Raw genomic sequence first — 22033 nt, 5'->3', positions numbered from 1 at the left:
AATATTGCAGCACCAATCAAAGCTAACAGCTCCTCCTCTCAGTTATGATAATGTTTGGCCTTACCATTTATACTGCTGGGATTAACTGTGGTAGCTCAGCACTATCCCTAGGAGTCTTTTTTTGCTTGCACCTAAGGGACTTTCCCATGTGTGCTTCTGGGTGATGTAATGTTTAGAATGTATGAAAACATGTATCCCGTTCACTTCAGCAAGTCAAGTTAAATGCTAAAGAAAAGAAAAGTTGATCTTACAACAATTCCCTTCCATTACAGCTGGTTTTGTGCATTTTAGAGAAAGCAACAATGGGAAAAGTAAACAGAAAATAACTTCACTTTCTCAGAAATACAACTGCCCTCTGATAACTGAATTCAACAGGGGTATGTCCACATATGCGCACCCTCTAAATACACCATGAGCAGAAAGCAGATCAGATGTAACACTGCTCGCTTAGAGCTGCTGTACAGATGATATCTAGAGATTTTAAAATTTGCAAGCTATTAATAATTCCTCCTAATTACCCTGGAAAATACAATGAACTACTGGACAAAATAAAATCTAAATGAAAGTCTACTTCACCTATTTCAAAGCTGAAGTCTGACACCTTTATTGTTTTCTCATACTTCTCGAATAATTTCAAAGAATCACAGAATGGTTGTGGTTGGAAAACACCTCTGAAGATCACCTAGTGCAACTCTCCTGCTCAACAAGCGGGGTCACCTAGAGCACATTACACAGGGTCGCATCCAGGCGGGTTCTGGATATCTCCAGAGAAGAAGACTAACTTACCCAGTGCAAAACACATACTGAAATAGAACAAGGCATCAGTTAGCATTCACCTTTATCTACTTGCAAAATCCAAATATGCATTTCCTCTCCCAAGCATCTTCTCATCTTGGTAGTTTGGTTCTGTTCTTTTAATCCAAGCACAGCAGACCCCAACAAGTACGTAGGCCTCCCCAGCACACATACTACAGAAGGAATACAGCATTAGCTCAGTGGCAACTAGAATTCAGATAGCTTTCTGAATCGTGTGGAAAGAAGGATCTAAGCTACACAAGTTCCAATTAAAGCAGAAGAGCTTAAACTAAGGCAATCTATTTATTAAAAATGTCTTAGCAGCTGTGACCAGTGTGGATGAAGAGTAGTAAAAGAGGCTGCCCAGTGGTTGTTGTGCTGTTTTTAAATACATTTTCCACTAGGGCTAGGAATGATCTAGAGATTCATCATCTCAATGAGTGCTCTATAAACAGCTAATGTTGAAAGTCAGACCTGTAATAAATATATGCATTTCATAATTTCACTTCTGAGACAGACAATTCTGCTACAGACTAAAATGAGTACAGAAAAAATTAAAAAAATACAGGATAACTTAAGCCCTTTGTTTTCTTCAGTATTACTTGTAAAGAGATAAACTGGAACATGTAAAACAAATTACCTTCCATAATCCCTGTGAGGGTGCTCAGGATGCACATGGGACCAATTCTGCACAAGCATACAAGTATTAACAAGAGTTCAGCAGATCTTCCCTCATCTAGATCAATGTCTTTCTGCACATGCATCAGTCTTTTTCCTTTCCTTTTTGCTATATGCTCGTTCACTCTACAACCGTTTAAGCTTCCTAAAATCAGATGACTGTAATGGTCAAACACATGCACGGAGGAAAAAGAAACAAACGGACAAACAAAACAAAACAAAAAAAACTAACACAGCATGCCCTAGCATTTCTTACACTTGAAACAGGATAATAAACACCAGAAAGGAAGCACCATGAATCTGAGCATTGTATTATTATTAAACAAACAGCCTATATATTTGCATTTCATTAGCTCCTTGTGGTGCAAAACTACTAAAGTTATCAGAGACAAAGGGAAAAAAATTAAGTAGATAATAGCAAAGATTTCAAATACCCTTACACAACCACATGGTTTTACAGTTGCTTTACATAACAATAAAAACGTAATATACGGAAGGTTTTTGGCAATGTGGGGAGAGATAGCATCAAAAGGCAATAACAGAGTAAGCACAAATGATCTCTTTAGAACAATTAAGCAATTTTAGAAGCACCACTATGTCCAAGAGCTAACGAGTCCAAAGAGACATACAGGTCAAAAGTGTGAGTTTCTCTCTATTGACCAGATAGCACATATATGGCCTTAGGAAGAGAAGATAACTGCATAATCATATTATATAATCCCCACTAGAAAATAATCCTATATAAAACCCAGCACATAAAAAAGTATCTTTCCTACAAAAGCCAAAAGCAAGAAGCAATCTTCCATACAGCTGTCTCAGCCTAATTAATAAAAGAAAAAAAAAGGGGGGAAAATGCTTACTGGCATTACATATACTAGTTCAGAGAAAGAAAACCCCTGGATATCTATAAAACAGTAAGGTGCTTGAATAGTTCAATAACAAATTTGGAACTTCATTAAAGAAAGAATGGGTAAATAAAACATTTTATACATTAAACTTCACAGCTCTTGTAGTGACCTTGAACTGTAATAACATGAACATAGACAAACACAAACACTTGCTTTTGAATGCAGTTCATTCACTATCTTCAGCAAGGGCAGAAATTTAGCACTTGATCTCACGTTGTTCATGACATGTTACCTTCTCAGAAAGCCATCTAAGCAAACATCACAATTCCACTGCTACCTTAAAGTCCAGAAAACCAAATTCTCTCTCTGAAAATAAGCCAATTGCTGAAACTACTAGATGATTTTCCAGATATACATAATTTAAAGAGTATGTAAGAGAAAGATTAGTAAAAATGTTGACCAATTCATGTTGCCTTGCATACAATTTTGTGCTGTGTAAATGCTAACCTAGGCTCAGCTACTGCACATGACAAAGATGTTCCCATGATCCCAAAGTGAAGTTTAGATACATCCCCTTGACCAGAAACCTTTCAAGGTAATAAAACACACTTTTCCAATGACCAAAGAATACCATGTAAATGAAGATGACGAATGTCAATTCCTATGTACTCCTCACACTCAGGATTATTCCAATTGACCATTTAAGCACTTTAAAAACACTCTTTTCTCTTTCTCTTTTAATCAAACTCTTCTGATTAATGATTAAATACTTACTTCAAAAATCTATACACACATTCAGTAGCTCAGCTGATCATTGCTACTCATTTGCAAGTAAATAAAACAAGATAGTTTTATTTGTTCAATTTTAAAATTCCTCATAACCATTTGCTTTTTGTTGACAGGAGAACCTTGTCTCTTCAACTTCCCAGCAGACATGGGCTGCAGAGTTTGACAACAGTAATGGCTTACTGCAGAAAGACTGGTATGAGCATTAGAAGAGAGAAGGGACCAGAACCAGTTTAGTGCAGCTGGAAAAGAGGGCAGGAAGACACTAACACTGTTCTTCACAAGCCAGTGATTGTTTGCAGAAGAGAGCCACTGCCGTGGGCCAGAAGAGGCACACTGGTCCTCTTCGCAAAGCTTACACCTCACTGGTGAGTTGGTACACACTAGACTGCAACAAAGAAATAGCCTAGAAGAGAAATGCAAAGAGCCATGAATCTGTTTAAGAGACTGTCGGAAGTCTCCTTGGAAAAGGAATTTGGCAAAATACATTTTTTCCCTCCAGGTTCTCTACTTCCAAAGTCCACACGTGACTCCACCCCACACATTCCCAATCTTCCCCAGCATGTGGTAGTTCAGTCATCAGCTTTAGTGCCTTTCTCTTTTCCTCTTCTTTCTAAATCAATGAATTGAATAGACTTCACCAGCTAACACACAATTCCCCTTTCCAGATCCAGACCCCAAACAGGGATCTTCCCTTTGCTCTCTTTAAGCCAAACTGATCACAAACAAATCCCATCCAGCTGCTCAGTCAGCCATAATGAGAGAGAGATCATGACACATCCCCGCTTTCCCTCAGTCTTTTACTCCATTTCTGCCTGCCCAGACCTTGCCAGTTCATCACATCTCCAGTGCAAAGCTCTACTGTCTGACCCCTAATTTTTAATCTTTCCTGACAAAATCCAATACTAGATATTGAAGATGTCCTAAATAGCTAGTTCTATGATACTTGGCACTGCAATGAAACATGTACCCAAGCAATCTCAGTACTAAATTGTCTAAATGCGTAACTTCACATCCCTGCATAAAGAACAAAATCTACTATGAAAAACAAAGCAAAAATCCTTGTAAAGCGATGTAGAAGTCACAGCTTGCACCATCTACATGCATCTAAATTTGCAATTGCTACGGAAAAAATATCTACAAGACATACCTGGTATATTGCAAAAGCTCAAATATAACAGAATATTTATAGTCATCAGGAGTTAAGTACACACACTGCATACTAAGTACTTTAAATTGGAATGTCTCAGCACATGTAATAGCTCTTCAATTTAACTAATATTTCCCTAACAAATAGTTACAGTCCTTCTAGTTATTGAGGTGGAAGGTGAAGTAGGAGCACAAAGACAGCAAAGAAAGATTAGCTATTGGACACCTTTATTATTTCTCTGCTACTATCCAGAAAAAAAAAAAAAACTAATATATCTCAAAACACATTATCCTATTACAATGTAGTAGTATCACAAAGTAACAGCTGTGATAACCTTGGTGTGCATAAAACCGGAAAATAACCAAATCACATATTCAAGATACTACAATAGGTCCTGAATAAAACAACTCACTTATTTACTTCAATCAGATAAGAAAAAAAGAATGCCATGTCAGAACATAAGCAGAACTTAATTTTGGGGGCAGGTGGGACAGACAGTGAGACATCTACAAGCCCAAGGACTAAGCCTATTTTATTATTAAAGAATATTTAAACATAGCTGGAAATTGACATAACTCTTTGCAAATACAGACAAGAAAAAAAAAAAAAAAAAGGTCATCCTATGCCCTGAAAATTTTACAGTCTGAATTCAACAATTCAGCATGTAGGTTAGCCCTTCACAAAGGCAAAGAGAAACGGCTGAGTGATAGAAAATGAGAAATTGTTTTAAAAAGCAAAGTTTAGGAAAAAAAGAGGTAGCAACTCTTCCATAAAGGGCAGAAGTTGAACATCTTGTGCCTAAAAGCAATACCAAGTAGAACAAGGCAGCAGAAAAGAGACCAAAGTTAGTGGACTAGAATAAGGGTAAGAACAAGAGGGAAAAGCGGGACAGGAGAGCAGGAACTGCGTATTTGGTGGGTATTCCCCTAACAAAGTAAAACGGCCCCTTTTGGATCATCTAATTCAGTATCCTATTCTTGACAGTGGCAAGAACAGATACTATTTACAGAGAATACATGACTGTGGTCACTATCTCCAGTCTATCTCCGCACCATCTAGAGCCACTGGATTAGGGATGATAAAGGGTACATCCCTGACTTTTCTCTTTGTATCTGCTTATCTGCTGCCCATAAATTTGTCCAGCTCATTTTTGAATGTGCTGATACTATTTGCCTCCACAACCTCCTGCAAGAACAGATTCCTGAATTTCACTGCCCATTGTACACAGGGATTTTATCCATTCTAGAGTGACCCCCAGTAGTTTCAGTAAATAACCCTATTTCATATACTATAGGATTTAGTGAGTAAGAGTTCTTGTCATGCCTCTCTTCCAGTTGCTAACGAAGCAGGGTGTGCTCCTTCAGGAGACAGAGGTTTACTGGGCCTTTAACAGATTAAATCTGCAGCTTCCTATCTTTAATACTAATCTACATTGATTGATACCCACTAAATTTTAAGTGATTTTTGAACTTCCCTACCCATTTTCAGCTTGCTTACGTGTTTCCTCTCTTCCTTCTTCCCCCTCCCTCTACTTCTACATCAGCCTTTCTCTCACTCCATTCCTTTCTTGCTGTCACTCCCCTAAATTTATTTTCCCACTTCTCACCGTTGTTTTCTCGCTCATGCTCTTACTCATGCGCTTCTAAAGATATAGGAAGACAATCCAGGGCTCAAGAGCCGCACGCAGCTCATGCAGCAGTTCGAGGAGGCCTGCAAAGATACAGTTGGGCACCTGTTACATGCATTGTATTCTGAAAGGTATAGTAGGTTGTGCCTTCCTGTTTTACACAGCATTGTGAGCAGTTAAAGATTGTATAAACATGCTGACTTTATTGCTCTGTGAATATTTTGGCTTGCAAATGGATGTAAAATACAACAACGCAGTGAAAACTATTGTAGCAACTTTCATGTTGGCTTGTTATTTAAAACTCACTCATACACAAGAAAAGGTTGGCCCATGGATGGCCCTCTCTATCCATGCAAGAGAAGGATGTCTCATCTCTTCTGCTCTTTAAAAAGAGCAATAAGAAATTGGAGCTAAACTGCTGCAGCTGAGAGAAAAACTAGTCTTCCTCCACTTTCCACCTTTGCTGCAAACCTTTCTTTCTGCAACTGGTGCAAGATTGTCTCAGCCATCTTGACAGGCCATCGCTCAGTGCCACCCTTTACACTCACAGTTAGTATTTCTATGTACAACCTTGCTGTCCATAGGACACAAAACCTTCTGCCCAGAGTGGTTTTGTGTCTCTACTCAAATTCCAGCTGGGAAGCACATCTTTCCACTTTTTCACGAACTCATTAATTCTCACAGTCTTTCCAACACCAACAGTATAGTTATCCCCATATGGGAAGTGAGGAGATAGAAAAATTTCAGGAAGCTGTTATTCCAAAGAAAGTGTTCAAATTTCACTAGAGGCTTAAATCCTGAGATGCTACTACAAAACAAGCAGTAGGGCACCTGAAGAATAAACTGAAGACCTGACCTGGTTACATTCCTAGTGACAGCCTTCCTAGGTCATTCTTGTAACTATTATACATCATCTTGCTCAAACTCCTAGATCACTATACTGCAATATTAAAGTTCAATTTTAAGTAGGAAGAAAAGAATCATAATAGCTTTAATGCAATGGAGAATTATAGTCACATTCATGATATTTTGAGATTTTATTTAGCATAGCTATTTAAAGTATTCTGTCTTCACCCTCTCACCCATAGTCCCCCCAAGTGTAACACAAACAGTTTTCTCAAAAAAACGAAGCATAACAAAACATGATGTGATTCCCAAATTAAAAAAATCAAAACCAAAACTAGACAATTCTTGCTGATGAACAACTTACAAGGTAGTTAAAAAGGTTTCTAAGACATGTAGGAAATAATTAATGTGCAAATGTGATATTGCAACAATCAGCTTGATTGATCAGAAATTTATGATGAAATGACTTTTTGTGGTATACTACAGTATTGATATAATTGCTTTAAAACTATATGTTATTACAACTGTGTACATTTTAGCAATCTTTCAAAACCACCTGCAACAGTTAAGCACTGCTTTAATTAAAATATACTGCAATTTCTTTATTTGTTATAGGCCATTTCTCAGAGCAGCCAGAGTCTATGCTTGTTCAGAATACCAAATAATACCTTAAAACTTTCTGGAAGTTGTCCACTTGAAAATTTTAAATGTATGACACATTCATAGCAGTGATCACCTAAATTAGCATTTTAACATTTCAGTGGGGGTAGTCAGTTTGCAGGTAAAACATTTTGGACAGTTATCCTGACAGACTTCCTTGTGTAACAATCACTACTGCACTGAAGCTATTCTGGTGTCTCCTAAAACTCTGATGAATTTCTGTGTCCATAGAACAAGATTTCTTCCCTGCTCCCCCCATCAACTTATCTACCTTTAGCTTCAGAATTAATTTTTAATGTTTGTGGGGCTTTTTCACTCCTGTTTGCACTACTCAGCAGGAAAGGGGAAAAATCACACTGGTTTCTCCTTAACAGACACTGGAATTAGCTTCACTGGCAAAAAACTATTGCTCATATATCCACAGCAGAAAGAACATTAAATATTAGCAGCTTACCCACCACAGGAATACCTTTATTCTAGCCAGTAACATTTATACTGCCTTTACAGTTCTCTACATCATTTCTAGGTTTCCAGCGAGTCCAACAGCTCCAGAGGGAAAAATCAGAAATGCACTTCTCTAATCTCTTAGACAGTCTTTTCTACCAATACAAAAAAAAAAAAATTAAAATACATCCACTGACATCCTGATTTGGTTTACACTCATTTTTGACTCTAAAAGTTGAAGACCTTGGAGGAATCAAGTCCTAAATTCTGCACCTCTTCACAAAAATATGGAAGCAAAAAAATTTAACAGGACTCTACATCATTAATCGTACAGCCTTTTAAATCCAATTACTTTGTATTTTCTCTTAAACAAATGAGCTGCCAAAACTTGGCCTGGGCCCAGTTCTCAAAACAGCTCAACTAAAACCTTACCTGATCTGTATTTTAAGTTGCAAAATCATGCAGGAGAAGGAGAAGAATCAAACACTACATCTAATACATGCTACAATCCGCAGGACCCGCTCTCCTCTTCTCCCCATCTCCCATCCCAGGAAGCCCAGGTTAATAAAGAATGCTGCTCGTTTGATGATGCAGTTAAGCATACAGATCTATGTTATATTCTCCTGGTAGTGTCAATTAGTCTCTTACACTCAGAAGATATTTATTAAATGCACTGTAGTAACCATTACACTTTCCACAAATGCCTTGGAAGACCAATCGCACGTTGCTGAAATTTGCAAATTGGCAAGGGAATGAAGAAACCCCCTCTGAATTCCAAAGTGTACAGTGTTTATTTTGACACTTTTTGTTTATTTATAGTACTTGACAATTCATGTCCCCAGTTCATCTTGTAAAATAATGAAGTCAGTATTTAGACCTGCAGTGTTAAGCCTCAGAAGGAAAAATACATACAAACTTATTCCATTCAAATAAATGTACAGATTGGAAGGATTCTACTATAATGACTAAACAATATAATTAATTTAACCAAGTTTAAAGCACTTTCTTTGGTCAAGAAAGCATACCCTTAACTTTGTATACAGTGTACAAATCTACGCAGATGTGCAATAATCTCTTAACTCATTCACATAAAATCACATGCCCTTCTTGCTTAGTACATTAAATACTTTTAGAGGTGTGCTATATGGAAGACTGTAGTCTCTCACTTAAAATTACACAAGACTACACGCAGAAGCTGCAGAAGTTTTGCTACGCACAAGCTTGTCAATAACCTTAATCCATTGATGTAACCTCTATAGGTGCAGGTGAGTTCTGTCTCTATCCTAGAACACCCCTTTGCTAACAGGACCATGCTCAGCCTGGCATCAGACTACATCTTATCTGACCTCAGGATCAATCCCTTCTACAGAAACCACAAAACTCTCAGTCACTACCAACCTGCCCTTGTGGAAATCTTCAGAACACAGAAACTTCTCCTATCACATTATCAATCCCCTAGATTTCCTACTTCTCTGTGGGAGTTTTATCTTCTTATAAAAAGACAAAGCAGAATCAAGCCCTTAATGCGTACTCCATATAATGCTTCCTATTTATGTCTGTAAAGTACAATGCACATGTCATACAGATATTTCTTAAAACAAAAACAGACATATAACCCATTGCTATGCATGCATCCAAGTATAAAAATCAAGACTGGCAAAGCTGGAACGTGACTGAAATTTCACCAAATTAAAGACTGCATAACCAAGACAGAAATATTAGAATGTGTCTGATAAAACATATATGTAGCATAACAAATACAATCGCACAGTGCCCTCCAAGGACAACAAAGCTGAAAGTCAAATAATAAAAATTAAGTAGTATACAAGAGAGTGCGCACAGGAGGGATTTCAATCCTCTTTGTTCTTAGCCATGATACAATTTCACAGCCGCCCTCAAGATTCATCGTTCTGATGTTTGGCATGCAAGAGCACAGAACATAGTTCATTGGGGAATTACTGAGCCAGGATGTGCCAAACAATCTACCACAGACCGAGCCAGCCACTGCCACAGGATCTGAGGAGCCTTGCCATTAAATTGCTTCTGATTTTTAAAGGAAACTGGCAAAAGCAGTTCACTGTCTTCAGAAATGTGAATTTTTGTAATATTGACTAATCAGTCCACAGTAAAGAAGCTGCTCCTATGCAGCTATTGTCTGAAGACATCAAGCAGAGAACTTTGCCTAATGGAATTGCAACCTACATATACTTGGAATTCACCAACTATATAAATAGTACTATCTTTATGGTTTGCAAAATAGACCATACCCAGCTGCTGAGGATGGCTAAATTAGTTAATAAACTGTTTCAAAAGGAAGAGTTATTTCTCCAGGGACCATGTGCCAAACAAAGGGGGGAGGGAATGGTAAACCGCTAGTAGTTTATATGACAAAAGACATTTTTCAACTACATACAGCAGTAATTATGAAGATCTTTCCTATCTTATACTTTGAAACCTCTTACAGGGAAAAAAAAAAAAAAACTATTTCAGAGGAACAATGGAGTGCTAAAGACACTTTCACAAGCTGGGAATTCGAATTAAACGGGATCTGCATTGTAGCCACAAGATAAAAATGCATACTTTTTTTTAAAAAAAACAAGGAAATAAAACTCCGCATTTGTGTCATTTTTGATCTAATAATTTGAGTGTGTACATAAAGAAACAAATGCCTTACTGAAATTAACATTTGTAATTACAAAATGCAAGACCAGAAAGTTTATGCTAGAGTGTGGCTATGTTCAGGAAAGTCTTCAAATCATGAAAAAGAGTGAAACTATAATTTAATAACAACAGTACATCTTAGATAATACTCTAGATTTAAAAGCAAAAGCACTTAAAGCATTATTAGAGTTGGAGATATTTGTAAAGTACATTTGCAAAAAATTCTAAGCACCAGAAAAATGCATACTTTTCAAAACAAATCAAAACAAATGCTACACTTTCACAGTATGTAGAGGAAATATATTAATTAGAAAAATAAACCATTGAGTTCAAAATACCTTTGAACCACATATTTTCTGCAGACTTCTCCCTAGTCAAGAAACCTTACTTCCACTTTGCAAAGTTTTGAAAACTCCAAATATTCCACATATTAGAGCAGAGACCACTTCTCCCCACTGTCTATACTAAGACATGTATTTATTAAGTGTTGACAGCTAACTTTCACAAGACTCTCAAGGAGATCTGGTCCTTATTCTATGAATTTACAAAAACGAGGCTGAAGGAGCCAGGAAACACAACTGTATTTTATTATTATTTAAATAACGAATTTGCGATAGCATTTCACTCTGAAGTGATTGTAAGCCTGGCAGGCAAATGTCTCTTTCCGTAAAGACTTGAAAATGATTTTTAAGGAACAGCTGGTCTTGCCTATATGGCCTTAAATGAGCCATGTGGAGACAAACTTGTTTCAGTTTGGGAAAGAAAGATTAAAAACATTAATTCTAGTTAATATCCATTTTGGTCTCTCTACACAGATGGGAAAAATAACATTAGATTACCATGCTTACATACAGTCAATACCAGACACCCAATAAAGCATTAACTCAAAGCCCTGCTCGTAACACAACCGATGTACGCAGTTCCAGCAGAACAGCTAAGCTAAGGCAGCCTGCAACAACGGAGATTTACATTCATTTCTCCACTTTGCCACAGACTTCCTGTGTGACCTTGGACAAGTCACTTGTTTTTCCCCATTTTACAGATGGGTAGTTGCAGCACACAGAGACCATTTATTTCATAACCTCATAGCAATTAACAGACTTACGAACAGGAGATGCGCAGATATGGAGGTCAAATAAATGACATAAAGAATATAAAAGTACTTTAAGATTTAATCAACTCCTGCTAAAGCTTGGAAACCTAGTCATCATGACAGAACTAAAGCCTTGGCACAAGATTCACAAGTGTTATCTACAAATATAGCAACTACAGACAGTCGCAGATGCAGACTTCTAAGATCCAGTGCAAAGACGCGATACACTGTTATCACAAACACATACAAAAAACGAAAGTCCAGAGTCTTATTTAAATTCTAACTCAAAAGTTACAACTTTCCATTATAATTCAAAATAGGAAGAGACCATCAGGTACCATCTTAACAGATCTGAAACACTTTAGGTCTGCATAGTTATTCTCCACTTCATATTAACCACTAACCACCTTTTGAATTTGAAAGCCACATTTAACTTTCATAACTTAACATCAATATCAGAAACAAATCATCTTGCAGACAACAGAAAATTAAAGATGTCTAAAATGCTGGCCTACCCCCCCCAAAAAAAAAAAAAGAAAAAAAGAAAAAGAAAGAAGAGAAGAACGGTAAGAACCATTCAAAATGAACAAAATGCTTTACATATGCTACACTAGGACAATAACCAGGATAGCACTGTCTCACTCAGGAACCCACAAATTTGTGAAATGTATTAATTATGTATTGTTTAGAAAAAATCTTCAAATCCAAAATCTATTTCTGCAAAGGCAGGCCAAACATGTACTGTATTTCCATGCAGCTAACCTCCGCCTCTGTACAAATAACAGTAATAGCCTGTATAAAATTAGAGTGGCAATCTAGGGAGGGAGACATTTGGAGCAAAGGAACTACAGGAGGTGATGAAGCAGTCCATGAGATGCCAGGGCCAGGTGAGCATTTCGGGGACAGAAGCAAGCAATGGAAAAACCAGAAACAAGGAAACTACTGAGGGGAGAGGAAGTTCTGGCATAAACTTTCTCTCATATTACCCATGTACGTGTAAAACACACACAACTGCTCAATCACAGGGTGTTGAGTGTGTTTGGGGGGTTTTTTTGGTTGTTTTTCTTAAACAGATGATCTGTGGGATATACACATGAAAATATGGTCACTGCAAGCTACAAGAATAAAAGAGAAACTCATTTTTATGTTATTTTGTAAGACATATCAAATGGCTTTCATTATTTGCAATTGCATCTTATATGCGGTGTTTTATAAGAAGAAATATAAAACAGTTCTTACTAAAAACTGCTTACAACCTAGAACTTTTTCTTTAAACATGCTCAGTTGCTCTGGGATGTGTTAAATATCTTGAACTCCTATTACTGCAGTAAGAGTAGAAGAAGAGCAGCACTTTGCAATGAGGCCAAAAATTAAAGCATGACCAATGTTGAATTGCTGTCAAACACAGGGCATTGGATAAAATAACATGGAAAAATAAAAGAATGATGGTAAGGGGTATAAGATCAAGCATCCAGTGGTAGGAGGACAGGAGTCCTACATTTCCAAAACAACACAGAATCTTTTCTGTTAAAAAGGTACAGTTCAGAGGCACTTAAGCAATGTTGGAGCCTATTTCATTTTCCAAAGTGGCTTTGAGACTTTTGCTCCTCTAAAGTTGGTAAGTTAATAGCAGAGCAGATGATACCTTGGGTCTTATATAGCTACCCAATTATATGAGTTCTGAGATTAGTCTTGCGGGGAAAAGGGGTTGTGAGGTTCCTCTAAAAAGAAGGGAATCCTGCCACACACACACTTCCCACAGTAACACCTGAAAAAGTGTGCAGAGGCGCAGGACAAAAGGCACATAGGACAGCAGAGATGAGGGGCTTGAGATCAGAGGAAAGGTCAGGATAATCAAAGCACACAAGGAAGGAAACTGAAACTAAGTTCTGAAACTATGTTTTTAATACCTTACTCACAGCATGTTAATAATGTTCATATGGGGGGGGGGTAATAAAAGAAAGCAGTGACACTGTTAGCAGGCTTCCCCAGAGCAAGTTTTGGCAACTTTAAACATCACACAGCAACTACAGTTTCTCAATTGCTTAATCTCCTCATACTCACAAACTATTTCTTCGACAAGAGGTGAACTTTCTCCATAACTGCGATAGCTGAAACTCATCTCACTGTTGTGGCAATCAGCACCTGCCTACTCTTTTACAAACCAGTTGCTACAAAGGTAAATTTCCCATGCTCCACTGTGCAATTTGAATCTGGCTAGTCATAAGCAGAGCTGTTCTCCTTCACTCTCACCACTAATTTTAATAAAGTAATAAAGTAGGATGTCTTCCACCCTAAGATAAGCAATACCAAAAACACCTTTGATCACACTCACAAAAAAAAAAAAAAAAAAAAAAAAATCTGTCCTTTTCTTCCTACTTATCAACATATCAACAGACAGTAAGAAATATGCCAGTTTCACAGCATTATTTTTCAGACTTGCCAACCTTCAATGTCATTCATATGAAGGCTGGAAGGAATGCAGAATACCTGCCGTTACACTATAGGCAAAGATTAATAGTCACTGCTTTTACTATGAACTAATTTTTACCATTAGAACTATTTATAAAGTTTGAAACAACACAAAGTTACTGTGTGTGCCTTGAAGCATACTATCTTCAGTGGTCTATGTAACAAGCAAATCACAACCATATTTTGACAGGTAGTCTGCTAGATCATTTTTATCCATGAGTGATGCCAATTCAGACAAGGAGAAATTAGGGTTCCAATATTACTTAAACAAACTTTCAGATGAAACTTGCAATCTGACATACACTACTACAACTTTTGACAGATCTACTAGGTTCAAACCACAATCCTGGCCCTTTGATCATCCAGACTGGAGTAACTACAAGTCACAGGTCCTTTCTGATGCACGTTTCTGGGTTTTTTTCCAATGAAAATCAGAGTATGGTGCAATGAGGAGGGGAAAGCATCTGGACTTCATCCTGACACAGAGTCAGGATGCAGACAGGACAAACATTTCCAATCCAAGAGCTGGAAGCTCCAGTAAAACAAGAGTAGTCACTATGGTTACCAAAATAATACCATCATGACTGAAGGCTTCTGAGCCCATTAGTTATCTTCCAAGCAGCACAAAATCTTAGTATCATGTAAAAAAATTTTTTTTTGCCTAGCCAGTTACTGAAACATTGTAATTCATTTAGATGAATATTTAAAATACATCGTAGAAAACACTTTTATGACATTGATTCACTATATAAATAAAAAAAGCTTTACATACCCTAAACCACTTTCCTTTCCCCTAAGCATCACCCACCGATAGCACTGTCAAATCATCTGTAGCAGCTGTTGAAGGGCCCATGAGATTTTAATGAATCTACTCAAATAAGAAGGTCTTTTTCAGTCTAGACTTATACTCACATGCCTCATTTGATTAATTCTGATCCTTCAGACTGGTCCTGAAAGAGTGGCTCTGGACTTGTTTGCCTAACTCATGACAATGTTTCCCTGTAGACTACCAGTAGCAAAAAATCTTCAATAAAAAGGCGTATGTGCATTGTGACAATTCAATACTAAAAAGATCAACTTAGGTATTTATAAACAACATTTTCTTTTGATTGTTACTGCTACCAACATCAAAAGGCCTCAAACCTAATCCCACCACAGCAAGAAGAAAAGAACAGAGTCATGCTTTGGCAGCTACAGTGAACACAGACTAGATTGAAAACAACCTTCTTGAATGAACAGGCACAACCAAAGATTTTACACAACTGCTGTCTCCTCGCCAAATGCAAAGAGGCTGGGCCACCAAGCAATGAACCAAATCAACCAGTTACATGCTTTAAAAGGTACCCGTTTCTAAAACATACTCAAAAATAAGCTGCTCCATAAAAGGCAACAGAATCTCTCTGCTTCATCAGCTAACATGCTACTGTAGGGCACCTACTGAGTGATAAACTCACACATCTCTTCCACTATAAGTTACTGTTTAAAACAGAATTCTCTGAGCTAAAAAGCTCATAGCATTTTAATGTCTTCTGCTTTTTTGGCAGGAGTCTTATTTATATAAGATTAGTACAGTCAAGTATTAGATTTATAAACCAGAAAAAACAAACCAAGAGCAAGTTTTCACACTCTTCTTTACAGGACAGTTTCAGAAACATACACACAAGCAGTATGACAGATTCAAATGCAATTATTAGAAAAACAAAACAACCCCTCCCCCCCAGAAAACTCATATCAAAACACATAACATCTTTGCAGTCCCCCTCTTGGACCTCCCAGAAACTGATGTCATCCAAGTATTCACAAAAGTACTTTAAGCCATCTAAACTGTCATTTCTCTGCTCTATCCAGAAACTTTGAAGGTTAATTACAACTAACACAAAACACACTTTAGCCCCTCATCTTCCCCCACCCTCCCCAGGGGAGAATCAACACAAACCTGCAGTTTGGAGGTGGATCTAAGGTGATGTCAGCCAATTCCTTCTGAATCCTGTAGCAATAAAAGCAAAAAAGAACAAAAGTAAGTCACTGTGTGAGATTGCAGTTAACATATACTCCTTACAGACCTACTGTTACCATGAGTTTGCAACACTGTGTAAGAGAGGAGCACTCAGTTGTTGCATCCCACCAGTCCAAACACACTAAACAGGACAGGTACCCTATTACACAGACAGTCAGAAAAGCAGACAGGCACTGTGCCCTGAACCCAGACTGATGCACTGCTGCATGCTCCCATGAAGATGTCAGCCACACAGGTGCAGTGGAAAAGCCTGTCCTCTACTCTTGCCAACCTGCCTATAAATGAGGGACACCCTCTGCAAATGGAACGTACAGGGCTCTAGGACAAAACTGCAGTCTCAGAAAGAATTTTGTTTTGCTGGATTGAAAGAAACATTCACTGCCAAATTGGCTTCCCCTCTCTCCATCACCATTCTGAGAAAAAAACACCAGCCTCAGGGGAGTGAATAACTAAGCCATTTCCAAGGACACTTAGAAGAAGGTGAAAATCTGCATATTTCCAAGGCTGCTGCCTATACCTGCCCTCCAATTCTCCCCTTTCCTCGCCTCCAAAAAACCCTGTAACAACTATGTCCCTTCCCTCAGGACTTCAGCCACTCCTCTCTTCACCACGTTCAGACAACACCCTCCCCTCCCTCAACAGACTATTCTGGGCTTACATAGCACCACACTGTTTTGCCACAAAATGCCCAACTAACTATCCTCCCCTTCCCTGGAGTCCCATTACTGTCACTCAAGCTTTCCCTCCAAATCTCCCCACCCAGCACTCAGTCTGCCTCTGTTCCCCTTTAAACTCAACCAGCATCTTCTGCCTCTTTGCTACTTGTCACATGCAACAAGAACCACAGTCTTTTTGTATTAGGCACTTCACAATCAGTAGGCTTTTAAAACTATCTCATTTTCAGAATAGCTAGGAGAACCACACGTAAACACCACTTGCCACTATCTATACAAGTTTCCCAAGGAAACATGCAGAGTGGAGATCTAGAATAACCAAACTGCCTAAATTCTGCAAAGCCACAGAGAACTCTTAGTTATGATAGCAGAGCATTTGCCTAAAACCTGTCACTTTTGACATCTGTACATATAACCTTTCTGTGCCATTTGACAAAGCTTTTCAATGAGATAGGCTGTTACACTTATTGAAGTACTGAAAGTTTGGTTGAGAACTTCATTTGTCAGTTTAGCTTTCTGGATGCTGCTAAATTTAGGCGAAACAGAGTAAATAAGAAAGGGTAATGATGTTTTAACTGAATGACTACAAGAGTCTGTCCAGGTGAGGAGATCTGACTGATGTAGCTGGAATTATTACTGTTCTATTCAGGCATCTCCTCCCGATATGTGCATTATTCTGGAATTAAAGTATTTTTTCCTCTAAAAAAAAATCCACTCTGCTTTGTTAGAAAAAAAGGTATTTTAGAATAGAATGTCCACAAGTGGACCTGCTATGGATTATCTACTCTAGTCAATGTACAGCTATACAGAAAAAAATATATATGTGATGAGCAAACAGGAAAACAGTAATGTATTTGGTGGAAAAGATCTGGCACTGTACTACACTACTTGCACTCATATACACTTTCTTTCATCAAGAGAACTCAAAATTCTTCCTAAACATTAATTAACCCTCAAAGAAGTACTGAAAGTAAAAAGCCATTATATAACAACCCTTTTCTACAGAGAGGGAAACTGATGTAGAAATTAAATATGTTACTCAAGACCACATAGTTTCCACTAGCAGAAAAGGAATTAAACTCCCCCACGCCATTCCTAAAACATCCCTATATCTGATGCTAATAAGGAAAAGAGAAAAGGCAGCAGAAATAACTGGAGGACAGAAAATCAGTCTGGAGAAAAAGAAAAATATTTGGGATGGAATGGAGGAAGAAGCAGGAAGAGAGATCACAGAGCAGTGATGTCGGGCAGACACTCCTTACTGCACAGAGATGCTGAAAAAAGTAAGATGATGGCAGCTTTGTGTGGAAAGGTTGAACATAAGTGCTAGAGATGAGGAATGGGAGCAACAAGGGAGCAGCAGGAAAAAGGAGCCAAAGAAAATGAGGAAAGAGAAAAGATACAGCGAAGTAGTTAAAAAAAAAAAAAAAAAAAAAAAAAAAGTCTAACTGCAGCCTCACCTCTTGGCACTGGTAGATAGCAGCTTAGAGTTTTTACTCATGCTGACTTTGCTCTCCTTCTTCTTAGGTGTGCTTGCCTCTTTCTCTGTCTGTTGGTTGGAGGATGAAGATGAGGAGGAGCTGGTGCTGGCCCTCGAATCGTCATCCGACATAGCGACCCCCCCACCACACACCCCAACCTGGAGAGGAGACACCATAGGGTGTGGGGAACAAACAGTGAACACAAACACACACAGAGAAAGGCAGCTGACAATCTTGCTCTGTGTATGGGTCATGCTCTTTTTAAAGAGTCCTCATGTCTCCCTCTCTTCTTCAGGCCCTACTGTCCAAGCAGGAGGAGCAGTAGCCTCCCCTGCACTAGTAATACTGAGGAAGAAGGGACTTTTAAAGCTTTCTCTCAGAAAGCAAGTGAGGAATGAGAGGAGCAGGGACTGGACTGCAAAGATCAGGAAAGCTCAAAAGCAATTCTTTCTAATCTTCCCCCAAACTGCACACACAGGAGGAGCCATCACCACCCACCACTATCCAGCCTAGGGGTGTAGGAAATAAAAACAGCGCAGCTTCAGTCTCGTGGGTTCCCTGGAAGCATGTGGTGGAGGTGGGAAGGGGCAAGAGGGCCACCACTGCCAGCACTAAAATGGAAGTAGGGCATCACTAGCAACAGGGGGAGACCCCGAAGGAGGGTTTGTAACCTGTAGGGGAAGAAACCCCTGCTTGCTGGATCTGGTGTTGGGAGCGTGTGTCCGGAGAGGGGGGGGAAGGGCGAGAGGAATAAAAGGGAACAGCTAAATAGGGGCTGGGGTATGCTGAGGAGATCCACTGAGGCCCACAGCACAGGGGGCTGCCAGCAAACAGGGAAGGGAGCAGGGGGTCTGCGCTGGGGGGGGGGAGGAGACAAGAAAGGCCAGGGCCTACATAGGGTGAGAGCTGAGGGCCGGGGGTGGGGGGTAGGGGAGGCAGAGAGGGCGGCCGCGGGGGGGGAGGGGACACAGCCGGGTGTGGAGGGCACCTCGGTGCCCCCGGGGGATAGAGAGGGAGGGCGAGCACGGCGGGCGGCAGAGCGCAGGTCCCTACCCGAGAGGGGCACCAAGGCGTCGGGGCCGGGGCCAGGGAGGCACGCCGGCGCCCTCGGAGCGTGTGCGGGCAGCGGCGGGGGGGGGGGGGGGGAGCCGCTGCCGGGGCGGCCCCAGGCCGGCAGGCGGAGGGGGGGTGGGGGGGGGGGTCGGCACACGGCCGCCTCCCTGCCGGGGCGCCCGCCCCCGGGGCAGCCGGGCTGCCCCCGCCGGGCCGCCCCCCGCGGCGGGAGCCGGGGCGGAAGGCTGCGGCCGCGCTGCCCCCTCTTTCCCCACCGGCCGCGGCCCCCGCGGGGCCGGCAGCGCCGCGGCCGGGGGGGGGGGGGGCAGCGGTACCTGACAGCCGCGGGCAGGGTCGCTCTGCCCCGCCGCTCCCCATCGCCGGGCCAGCGCCGACCCTGCGGCTCGCCCCTGCCCCCGGGGGCCGGCCGGGGCGGCGGGGAGGGCGGCGGGGGGTCCCCCGTCCCCCTACCTCTCCCTTTGTGTCTGGCTGCTCCTCCTCGGTGCGGCTGGGCCTGGCCACTCGTGTCTCTCTCGCTGGGAGAGAAGCGGAAGTGCTGCAACAGCAACTATTAAACAGGCAATGGCTTCCCTGGCTGCCTCCCCCCGGCACCGGCGGGGGGGGCGCGATCCGCCGCCGCCTGGTACCGAGCCGGGCCGGGGGGGGGCCGAGCGGCGCAGGAGCCCCGGCGCCGGGGCTGCAGAGGGGATCCCAGCCGCCGCACCCCCCCCCCCCCCCCCCGCGGGCTAGGAAGGGAGGAATGGGGACGTGAGTTTTTAATGGAGACCCTCTGGAAAGTGATCTGCGAAGGTGTGAGGGGGGTGAGGGACAAACGCCCCCCTCCGCTCTGGTTTCTGCTCCAGGGCGAAAGCCCCAAAGGGACGAGCTCGAGGCAGGTGGCGGGGAGAGGGGACACGCTCCTGGTGCTGCTTTTTTAAGGCTGAGAGGCGAACATTAGAGGTTTGGGGGGGGAGTTCTTTTTTGGGGGGGGGGGAAAGACTGCTTGTTTTCCCCTTATTCTTACAACTGTATCAGCCCCAAAGCTTCTCCCTTTCCTCACCTGCTTTGTCCTTCCAGCAGCAGCAACTTCTCACCTGCCTCAGTTGGAAAGCAATAATAATAATAATAAATAAAAACAAACCAGCCCAAGACCCCCCCCACCACCACCACAAGCAAGCCGTAAAGGATCCCCCAGCAGCTTTTCACTCTCTCACCTGTCCCAGCCCTAAAGCAGCAGCTGTTTTCTTGCCTTCCCTCTCCTGGATGAGCCCCCGGATCACCAGCAGCAGCAGCAGCCGCCGCTTCCCACTTGCCTTCGCCCGGAGTTCAGGATTCCATTGTCCCCCACGCTGCACTCGGTGACATCACGGACACACAAAGGGGCACTTCGTGATGTCATCAGCGCGTGTGTGCCGGGGGAGAACAGCAAACCCCGGGCGCGGGCTGCGCAGCCACGGCAAGGAAAAAAGGCTGCTGCGGGCTTCCCGGGGTGAAAGTATTTAGGCTTTTTTTTCCCCTTTCTTTCTTTTTTCTTTTGGGAGCCCGTTTGCATGATAGGCGCCGCATTCAGTCGACTGAAGGGGGGGGGGATTTCCGAGGTTTTTTACTCCCCCAAATCTTTGCTGTCGCTCTGCCCACCAAGCGGGGGAAAAAAAAAAAAAAAAAGTAATTCGGCAAGAGTGACCCGCCGTACCTACCACATGTTCAGAAGAGCAGTACACTCGGTCACCTTTGCCTGTAGTCCTTGCAGGTTGCCATAGCTCTTAATTGAAGTGCTGGACCTATTCCTGAAGGGACAATAGGAATGAGCATTCCTATTGACTTTACTCGGGATAAATTTGGCTCAGTGCCGTCAGTTTCCACAGCATATCAAGAGATCACATATCGAATTACTTGATATCTTTAGTGGCCGAAAATATAATGAACTATCACCACCGTGCATCATACTAATGAATAGGACTTCGCCTTTTCCACCGTTCCCTCTGTCTGAGGACCTCAAGGTGATCTGCAGGCTTAAAGGAGTGATAATTTCGATGAAGCACGGCCAGTGACATGACGACATCACGCCTTAGGAGTGGAAGGGGTTAAATTATATAAGCATAGCGCGTAGGGGCAGCAGGGCACAGAGGGACACGGCGGCCCCCCCCACGCAGCGTGGGGCCAGGGACACCTCTGCCTAGAGCCCCCACCGCGGGGGAGGCAGCCGGGCGCTGACTCCTTTTGCAAACGCAGGCTTCCAGTCTGGGGCTTTCGCCACAGGAGCCCGGCGGGTGACATGGTACCGCCCGGCCCTGGCACAGCGCCACGCTGCCCAGGGAGCTCCGGGCCCCGCCGGGAGGGAGGCGCTGCGCCCTGCCCCTCGCGCCAAGATGGCCCCAGCGGGCGGCGATGGCCGTTGGCGGCCGTTGGCTGGGCGGTGCAAGGAGGGAGGGGGACGGGGGGCCCCCCGCCGCGCGGGGGTGGCCGTTGGCGGGAGCCCCCACGGCAAGGTGCTTGGTCTGGGCACTGCGGTCAGCCTCCCCCGCACCACCTGCCCCGCTGAGCCTGCGGCGTTAGGCGAAGTTGGAGTGGCCGGGGTAGCCTTCCCACAGGGGTTGCCCGAGGACTCCGTGGTGGGGCAGGCGATGTGAAGCTGGCTCTGGAGAGGGACCTCTTCGGGAGCACCTGCTCCTTTAGCGAGGCCGCAGACAGGGGCGAAAACCTAAAGGTTGGGCTGGGTCAGAAACAGAATGCCCGTGGCTTCTTTTG

The 22033-nt window shown here is 42.2% G+C and overlaps 1 protein-coding gene across 5 annotated transcripts in view; it reads right to left on the bottom strand.

Annotated features, from left to right (window-relative positions):
• Window positions 1-20547, bottom strand: part of UBE2E1 (ubiquitin conjugating enzyme E2 E1) — a 46826-nt gene extending 26279 nt beyond the window's left edge. Inside the window, exons 1-5 of one of the 5 annotated variants that reach the window (XM_062569325.1) lie at window positions 20500-20547; window positions 20346-20379; window positions 19757-19841; window positions 18212-18300; window positions 15997-16047 (exon numbers count right to left, since the gene is read on the bottom strand). In XM_062569325.1, the coding sequence (XP_062425309.1) occupies window positions 15997-16047; window positions 18212-18252 (92 nt within the window). In that variant the 5' untranslated portion in view covers window positions 18253-18300; window positions 19757-19841; window positions 20346-20379; window positions 20500-20547. The other 4 variants (XM_062569322.1, XM_062569324.1, XM_062569326.1 and 1 more) reach the window with 4 other exon arrangements.
• Between the last annotated feature and the right edge of the window lie 1486 nt (window positions 20548-22033).

This window comes from Rhea pennata, chromosome 2 (assembly GCF_028389875.1).
Source record: "Rhea pennata isolate bPtePen1 chromosome 2, bPtePen1.pri, whole genome shotgun sequence".
NCBI classification, from domain to species: domain Eukaryota; kingdom Metazoa; phylum Chordata; class Aves; order Rheiformes; family Rheidae; genus Rhea; species Rhea pennata.
The sequence above is the reverse complement of the archived record's forward strand: the minus strand, read 5'-3'. Positions and strand labels throughout refer to the sequence as shown.